The sequence below is a fragment of the Mchenga conophoros genome, linkage group LG11, assembly GCF_057382185.1.
Source record: "Mchenga conophoros isolate Kocher_MC1m ecotype Shallow Benthic linkage group LG11, M_conophoros_male_GT1.1, whole genome shotgun sequence".
NCBI lineage: Eukaryota > Metazoa > Chordata > Actinopteri > Cichliformes > Cichlidae > Mchenga > Mchenga conophoros.
In genome coordinates, this window is record NC_140536.1 from 17836309 (window position 1) to 17845805 (window position 9497).

The 9497-nt window shown below is 42.7% G+C and overlaps 1 protein-coding gene across 1 annotated transcript; it reads left to right on the forward strand.

The window, feature by feature from the left end:
• The first annotated feature begins 1392 nt into the window (after positions 1–1392).
• tent5ba (terminal nucleotidyltransferase 5ba) lies at positions 1393–5935 on the forward strand. Its single transcript, XM_085291226.1, has 2 exons — positions 1393–1803; positions 4120–5935. The coding sequence occupies exons 1-2, from the start codon at positions 1654–1656 to the stop codon at positions 5146–5148; spliced, it is 1179 nt and encodes a 392-aa protein (XP_085147352.1). The 5' UTR covers positions 1393–1653; the 3' UTR covers positions 5149–5935.
• The last annotated feature ends 3562 nt before the right edge of the window (positions 5936–9497 follow it).

Below are 9497 nucleotides of genomic sequence, written 5' to 3' on the forward strand. Positions count from 1 at the left end.
GAACTCTGTTAACGGATCATCAGCAAGTGTGTTCACAGTTTTCTGGTCTGGAACATTCATGTTTGCGTTAACACAGTCTTCCCAGTTGTGGACGACTCAGAATAGGTCAGAGAAACCTCAAAAAAATCCATAAGCTCATCTCAGACTCTACGGGCCTCAGCTAGCAAGTTAAATGTCAACGTTCATGACAGCACAATGACAAAAAACCTAAAAAAATTATGGTTGTTTGTTGCTAGGGGTGGTGGAGGGGCGATAATTTGGGCTTGTTTTGTGTCCACAGGATCTGGGCACCTTGCAGTCACTAAGTTGACCAGCTCCTCTATAAACCAAAGTACTCTGGAGTCAAATGTGAGGCTGATGCTGTGTCACACAGCATGACAATGAACTTAAGCACAGCAGCAATTCCACAACAGAATGGCTGAAAAGGGAAAATATTCAAGGTGTGATTATGACCCAGTCAGATTTCAGATCTTAACCTGAATGAAATGATGTGGCAGACCTTAAGAGAAAGCAAATGTCTGCTAACCTCAATGAACTGAAGCTATGTTGTGAAGAACAGTTTGCAAAGATGATGCAAGAAACTGATAAAGTCACACAGAAAATGACTATTTTTAAGTTGTTGCTGATAAATGCGCCTCTACAAGCTGCTGAATAATGGATGTAGTTTGTCACGTATTTCCCAAATTGGGAACTGAAAGTAAGAATTTGCAACATAAAAATTAATTTTGCGCTCCTTCTATTGTTTGTAAATTACTACTTTTTTTTTGTTTAGACAAAGCAAAAAAACAGAGCTCGAGTAAGAGCTACTAGAAGATATACAACTGCTGACAGCTAGACTGTTTTAAAGAGCCACAAGCCAAGAAGGAATGGGTATGAGAGTGCTTTTATCACTGCAAAGATACAAAGCTGAGTCCGCAGAGCTTCCAGGAAAATCTCAGACTTCGTTCGGTTTTTTTTTATGATTGCTCTTAAGGCTTGCATGATCATTAATTGCATGATCAATTGGACAATATAGACGCAAGCATACAGCAAAAACATCCTGTATGCTCTGCAAATATTTCCCCATGAAGAAATTTGAAAAGGTTGCAAGGTGAAATGCGTGTGTCGTGTTTGCACAACTGTAATCTAATCTATGACATATCACTAATAGCTAATATTTCTAGCAGCACCGGAGCTGAAGCGATGCAGATCCCAGGAGTGTTGGTTTGAAGGAAAACCCTGATGGTATGCGGGGTTGCACCGCAGATGGAGCAGAACTCACCGAGCTGTCAAGTACGTCACATGAAGGGTGTTCCCTGCGGGCAGGGCAGGGCATCCATAATCAATGACCAAACACAGCAGCCAATCACAGGGCTCATGCTAATGAGGAGCCTTTAAACCCTCTGGACCTTCGCAGACTGACCGGATTTCAGCAGCACGCACAGAGAAAGGAGGAAACTGCGGCTCCCACTGAAACATCCACATCTGAGAAGAAACTTTTTTCCCCCCTTCTTTCTTCCTCTCCGGTCTTTTGCCTCCAGTAATAATATCCGGATCTGCTCACACAGGAATTATCGCACTTTGAAGACACCGAGCTGAGCTGGGAGGAAGCGCTGATTCACACTCTGCTGATTTCTTTCTCGGGGTGGGGGGGACTTAAAAGTTCACAACGCCATGTCTGGTGAGTCGGATCACAGTCGGCGGTTCTGCGTGCTGTCTTGGGATCAGGTGCAGCGCTTGGACTCGATCCTGGGCGAGGCTATCCCCATCCACGGCCGAGGAAACTTCCCCACGCTCTCCGTACAGCCCCGCCAGATTGTCCAGGTACCAAGAGAGAATTAAGAAAAAATAAAATGATAAAATGTTTCACTTTTATATTGACAGCTCAATTTGAGCCAAATTCATGATATTTAAATTATTAATATCAATCAGGACCTCTCAGTCAAGCAACGTCTTTTTTTAAATTAAAAAATCGTATTTTCTTCTTTCTAGTTTCATGTGAAATACTAATGGCACAATAAACTACCACAAAACAAACAGTGCTGTACTCTGTTGAACACTGGAAACCCCTCACCGTCCTCTGGTGGCCTACTGATCCATTCAGGATGTAACCCTCTCGGTTCCTTGGCTCCCTCCTTGCTTAATTGTATTTCCATAACATAATTTTGTTTGCTTTGTTTCCTCATTCTGGGGCTAACTTTGCGTTGCTATTTGGAGCAGTGCTGTTTATTCCTTACTGTGTCAAACGTTCTAAAAGTTTCCTGCATGTCTGCTTACTTCATCCTTTTGCTTTGTAGCATTTAATGTTGATTTACTGGCACATAAAAAGTCAAAATGCAGCGTTGGTTTCCGTCATATTCAAACAGCAGACAGAGGGAAACCTGTTATATGCTGGCTTTAGCATGGCCCTGAACGGCTTCCACATTTCCAGCCTCTAATGCATTGTGGCTGGATCACGTTTCACTTCCCCTGTGGTGTATCTGAGTTTGTTGGCAATGCATTAAAGTGCTGAGAAAATCCCATGCTAGAGTTTCAAAATGTGCATACAGCTGTTAAAGAATCCCCCCCCCCCCCCTTCTGTAATTTACTCACTGACATATTCAAGATGAGCTCAGCAAACATGCGAGCCCAGGAGCTTGATGCTTGTGGTTGTGGAAAAGATGAATGCTCCATTTAACATGCAGAAAGGCCTAAATGCAGGTTTGAGACCCAGATGAGGGGACTCTCAGGCTTGCTCTGGACTCATGGAAACCCCGTAGAATGCATCTATGATTCATGTAGGGAAAGCTAATGAACCTCCTGGCAAGATGTATAAAGTAAGGCTATTTATCCTTGTCTTTTGAATTGATCTAGGTGAGTACCTTTTATGCTATGCATCACACAAGGCATGAGTGAGTGTGGGGCTTTGTCTAGCTGCGGGGTTGGAGGTATAAACATGCTGTGTCCGATACAGCATCATGAAGCCCTGCAGGAGTAAGAGTCCCGCATCAATTAGGATAACAGCATATGCTCTGCTCAGGGTTTATGAATGAACAACACACATTTTCACATGCCCTTTCTTCATTATTATTTAAAGAAAGACCGACTAGTTCAGATGGAGCTGGAGTCTTTCTGGAAGGATTTGATCCTAAGCCAGCAGAATAATACCTGGGCTTCCAGGGGAAGCGAGGGGATCTTAACTACTCACCTGCATCCAAGCATGTAGGAGCAAAGGAAGGAGTTCAGTGTGGGGCTGAGTGAATTTTACTGTGATTGGCAGATCAGGTTGGTCACAGAAGAAACTAGAAACATTATCATTGCTTCTAAATGGAATTTGAACCCAATTGGAGCTTCTTTATGGCCAAACAACTGCAACGCTTCTAGGTTTCAGTTATAATTTTGTTCCTCCGCCGTGTGATGGGATGACTTGTCTTCAAGTGTTTGTCAGTCTGTAGCCTGACCCAGTATGTATAAATAGCACTGTCATGTTATCTGATCACCATGGGAGGGATTGTCAACAGACACTAATCTGACAGGTTAGTGCCGGTAGGAAGATTTAGGATTGCATGCGAGGCGTAACAACTAATTTGTGTAGCAGGTTCGGCTGTTTCAGTTCCCAAAATGCTGTGACGTCAAAGTGCCGCTAACACATTTAGTCAGCTAAGCACATATTTACACTCTTATCCTAATCATCTCTAGCGTCTGCTGTGCATATGCCTAATTAAAGTGACAAACTTCCCAAATAGACTGACGGATAGAACAAGGAAGCTGCAGCTCTTACCACTCGACTCTTTAAATATTTCCAAATGTTTGAGAACAGAATGTTTTATGGCGCATGTGGGGTATCATTTCCCTTTGGGCATGTAAGCGCAATCAATCTTTGATGACTTATTTGAGGACTCCGACCCTTCCCTTCGCACCTAATAGCGATGATGTAGATGATCCTTTTCAGATGTGGCTACACAAAGAGAAGACTCCTGTGTTTAAATATGTGCTGATCACTGGAGCAAAGGAAAGGCTATTGACCCTTAATGCCAGCTATTGATTTGACTTGAGTCTTTTTAAATGCCATTTTTGATCCTATGAAGCAATTACCTTCGCCTCCTGTTCAAGGAAACTGTATGTTATTAATAAGATTGTATTTGTCTCGTCCCTGTCCAGGTTGTGCGAGCGAGGCTGGAGGAAAGAGGTGTGCATGTTAAGGATGTGAGGTTGAACGGCTCGGCTGCCAGCCACGTGCTCCATCAGGACACGGGACTAGGCTACAAGGATCTCGACCTGATCTTTGGCGTGTCGCTGAAAGATGACCAGGCCTTCCGTCTGGTGAAAGACGTCGTGCTGGACTGCCTGTTGGACTTCTTGCCAGCCGGGGTCTCTAAGGAGCGCATCACAGCACTGACCCTTAAAGAGGCCTATGTGCAGAAACTTGTGAAAGTCTGCAATGACACAGACCGTTGGAGCCTCATCTCGCTGTCCAACAACACAGGCAAGAACGTGGAGCTTAAGTTTGTGGACTCTTTACGGCGGCAGTTTGAATTCAGTGTAGACTCCTTCCAGATTTGCCTTGATTCTCTGCTCTTGTTTGACCGCTGCTCTGAGACGCCCATGTCTGAGAGCTTTCACCCCACCGTAATTGGCGAAAGCGTGTACGGGGACTTCAAAGAAGCTATGGAACATCTGTGTCAGAGGACCATAGCTACTCGCACCCCTGAAGAAATCAGAGGGGGTGGCTTGTTGAAGTACTGCCACTTGCTCGTGCGAGGCTTCAGACCCTCGTCAGAGGCGGACATGAAACAGATGCAGCGCTACATGTGCTCGCGCTTCTTCATTGACTTCCCCGACATAGGTGAGCAGCAGAGAAAGCTCGAGGCTTATCTGCAGAACCACTTCGCCGGGATGGAGCACAAGCGGTACGAGTGCCTCACGACTCTGCACCAAGTAGTGAACGAGAGCACAGTGTGTCTGATGGGCCACGAGCGGCGCCAGACGCTCAGCCTCATCTCCATGCTGGCGCTGAAGGTGCTGGCTGAGCAGAATGCTATCCCCACGGTAACCAATGTGACCTGTTACTACCAGCCAGCGCCGTATGTGCAGGACATAAACTTCAGCAACTATTATATTGCACACGTGCAGCCGCCACAGGTCGCCGCGTGCAGTGCTTCATATCAGACGTGGCTGCCCTGCAGTTGAGCTGGTGTCAGGGCGCGGAGGTCACTGTGTCTCCACTGCATCGCTCTGTCCAGGATGTGGACTGAAAACAAACAATAATGAAACCCATTTGCCAAATGTGACTTTATAAAAACAATCCTGTACTGCTGTACATCTGATTGAGCCGACAAGTTTTTTTTTTTTCGTTTTTTTTTTTCTTCATTTTTTAATTTTTTTTTTTTTTTCCACTTGTTTTCTCTTGCAAGAGAAGAATCTGTAAGATTGCTGGTCATTTCTGAGATGTAGCGATAATATCTTTAAGTATTAAAAAAAAACAACTTTGTCAGGTGTGCATTTTTGAGGAAGCAGACAATGAAGCTGGTGGTGTTTTCATACCCTGGCTTTTATTTTGTTTTGTTTTTTAAATTTCATACGGACCAAAGATATGTAGTTTTTCTTTTTTGTTCTTTGTTCTGAAAGGGAATGTAATCACACTCCCAAGTGCCTTTAAAAAAAACGACAAACAAAAATCCCACAATGTTCTGAAAACATCTGTAAAGTGAGAATTGTGCATCCAGTGTTTTCTAGATTACTCGGTTTCTCTGCATTCATTTTTGAGGGGGTGGGTTTTTTTTGTTTTTGTTTTTTTTCTCCCCCCCCTCCTTTGGTATTGTGGTTATTTTCTGCTGGCCTGTAATGATTGTTGATATTTTAATCTTTGGTTTTTAGGACTGGTCATTGTCTGAGCTGCTTCAAAATTCACACAGTTGAGTTTTTATATTGTTACGTGTCCACAATAAACAATGTGCTTTGGCCAAGACGTGACACACAGTGACTCAAAAGTCTGTCCTCTTTTCCTCTCGGTGTTTGGTCCCACGCTTGATCAACTGATGAGTTGGTTCGTTTGCAGTAACCAGGACCATTGAAATGCATACACTGTTGGCCGGAGTCCCTTGCATTTGTTAAACTGGGGCTGAGGATCCATTACAATCTGAGGACATGAACCATAAGGAGGCTTTTCTAAAGCACAATGGTTGCTCTCTGTGATACTAAAGCTTTATAACAAAGGCTGGCTTGTTCTCCCAACCCATGTTACTGCTGGAAACGCAGCCCAGTTTGCTTGACTGATACTATATCCATGTCATTTTGTCTGAGTCAAAATCAAAAATCCTTAAACACATAGGTCTTTCTCTTTTTAAACACTGAGTGACTGAGCCCGTATGGATTCATAGCAGACCACAGATCTTCTTATTTGGGCCAATAATTACATCTACTCAGAAAACTGAGAACAAAAACATCATTTTTGCCATACCGGGTATGTGACTCTCACGCATGTGTTCTTGTTTTTTAAACAGAGCTACTCACGCTGATGCTGAAAGGCAGAATTAGACATGTGGTATTATTAAAGCGATGCACAGCCCTGTCTTTGCATAAATCTGTTAAATGCAGGGTATTGGTCTTGGTCACAGAGTCAGGTCGCTGTGGAGTAACAGTGCTGGAGCCAAGATAAAGTACAGTTAGCCTGATCATTTTTGCAATATGAAATTATTTTACTTGTGTCTTATCTTTCACACATGGCCAGAATAGCCTGTTTAGAGACTGTGGACTCCCAGTGCCTTCAAATCCTTAGAAAGTCTTGACGTTCTGTTCCACTCTGCATTTAATCATTAGTTATTTATCTCTAAATTTTTTTTTTTTTTTTTTTTTTTTTTGGGTACAGTCTTCCTTCCATCATCCCAAACTGGTTGCGGTAGAGGTCATCATCACACACTGGTTTGTGGTCTCGCAACTATGGTGGTCCTGAGAGGTCAAACACTCCATTGAAAGCAAGAAATGACAAATGAGAAGTTAGAAACAGACTTTCGGTCACAATGCAGAAAAATCTGTTTAATGGTACATTTGACTCTAAAATATTATTTTCCACAAGATTTATTTATTTTTTAGCTCTGAGTGACTTGAGCGTAAAATCACTTACAAAATGTTTCCTGGTGTAATAAAGTTTGACATTTAGGGGTTAAAGTCTCCTTATTTAAAATTATGATGCTACTTAAAGGACAAAATATAACATTAAAGGTTCTCACAGATCTGATCTGTTTATAGTTAAACACCGCCAACCAGATTTCTTCCTGTTAAACAGGAGTTTTTCCTTCTCACTGTTGACAAGTGCTCGCTCAGAGGTGGTCGTCTGATTGTTGGGGTTTCTCTCTATTATTGTAGGGTCTTTACCTTACAATGTCACGCACCTTGACTGTTGTTGTGACTATATAAATAAAATGGAATTTAATTGAGTTCAGTCATTTTACAATAAGGGCGGGGGTAATGCAGTCATGTTTCCTTGATTTTCATTGGTAGACGAAGCATTTAAGAGTTGAGTAAGAGATGAAGGTTACAGGGGAAACATGATGTTATGGTTCGCACTATGCCTCAATGCAAAAAGACCCTGGGTTTGAATGCACCAGTTTGCTGAAAGCTTTGTGTGTGGAATTTGCATATAGGTACTCTAGCTTCATCCCACACTCTGAAGACATGCATGTCAGGTTGCTTGTGGTCCTTGTTAGCCCTGCAACAGACTGACTCCAGTGCAGCCGCCACCCTGAATAGAATAAGTGTTTACCATCGCAGGTTGCGAAAGGGTTGCGTCCTCTTAAAGGTGCACATAAATAAAGTGTTTTTAAAAACCTACACTCTTCATTCATTGTCTTTTCTGCATTCAACCCTGAACATGATCATCTTTTCTTACGCTCTATAAAATGAGAGCTTCAGGAACATTGAAATTTAAGAGCCACAGAGTTACGTTTGGTGTAAATAGCAACAAGCTGACTGGAAATGATTTCTTGCTGGTTTGAACTCCTCTCCAATGACAATCCCCATTAATCTGTCATGATCACTGGCCCTGCTTGCTCTGGAACACTGTGTGCTCTCTTTTCTTTTTTTTCTTTTTTTTTTTACCCGCGATATATTCACCACACGTCCCAAAGTGTGCGTTCATTTCCCATTCCTATAATGTTTGCACACTAGTCAAGCGGCAACACAATGGTTTCAGTGGTTCTAAGGTCAACATTAATCCTTGTGTGAAGATATTGTCAATGGCTTCTAGCTAAAATTCTGACCTGTTATGGTATTATCATATGAAACATTAGATTATATGAAAGAAAGGAAAAGTGAGCTATGTTGCTGATAGATTTATAATAATAGTGGCAGTGGTTGAAATGAAACATTTTATCATAGAGATAACAAAGCAATTTCTGTGAGAGATTTAATTCAGGCTTTAATTAGGAGTTTGTGTGCGGGCTGAGGTTCTGCACACGCCTGTGCAAAACCAGGGTGAGGACAGGACAGAGACGCAGTAATGACAGAGATTTCGCAAATTTCTTGCCACAACACAAATCAAACTCACCCTGTCCTGGTATGTGTGCTATTATCTCGCCCAAGAAAGGGTTTATTCGCCCAAGGAGCGATTATGAAGTCCCACTAACCCATTATCCGCAGGAAGTTTCTCACTCTGTACCTCTTTCTGTTGTTGTTGTGTACTTTTACCTTCATGTTAGCTCTGTGATGTAAAACAAAAATTTAAAAGCGGGTCACACTGATCTGACTCAGGGATGTGGATATGTTTTAAATTAGGCTGTACTTGGGGAGCACATGACTCTGTGGATGTGACATCATCCTCAGGGTGCAAAAGGGAAACACATGTCTCAGTTGAACTGGATGATTGGAGCACACTGACAGTGCAGCTTCAGCTGGTGGAGATATGTGTTGCGGTCTGTGTGTTGCTGGTTGCTGGGGTACAGTGCTCAGAAATCCATGAGCTCAACAAAAGTTCTGCACGAGGTGAATTTGTCCGAGCGGCTCTGATCTCTGCATCCCGTTTAATGCACTTTAAAGTGTCACCCGGTTAGGACTTTAAGCATGTTGCTACCAAAATGACAAGTTTCAGAGGGGTGGTTTACTCTCTGCTTAGAAAGTGTTTTATGAGCATATTTCAGAAAAGCCGGGATGCTGTGTAAAGTGTAAATAAAAACAGAATGCACTTTCAAATCTCATGAAGACCCCGTATTATGTTCACAGCAGAACATAGAAAGCACATCAAAGGTTTAAGCTGAGAAAATGTATCACATTAAGAAAAATACTAGCTCATTTTCTATTTGATGGCAGCCACATGTAACAAAAAGTTACGACATTATCATGGTACATCTGTGCACCCTGTCAGTAAACATCTGGGAACTGAGGAGAACAGCTGCTGGACGTCTGGAGAGAAATGCCGTTCCATTCTGGTCCTATGAAGGATTCTTAGCTGCTCAACAGTGCTGGGTCTGCTTTCTCACGTTTTTCATCTCCATTGTTTTTATTGGGTAAAAGTTGTCAACTGCAGGCCAGTTCAGCACCCTGAC

What these genes read in the sequence shown, in the direction of transcription:
- tent5ba (XM_085291226.1), top strand. Translation starts at nt 1,654, where the DNA reads ATGTCTGGTGAGTCGGATCACAGTCGGCGGTTCTGCGTGCTGTCTTGG. An exon ending in AGCCCCGCCAGATTGTCCAG is followed by an intron (nt 1,804 to 4,119) that starts GTACCAAGAGAG and finishes GTCCCTGTCCAG; the next exon opens with GTTGTGCGAGCGAGGCTGGA.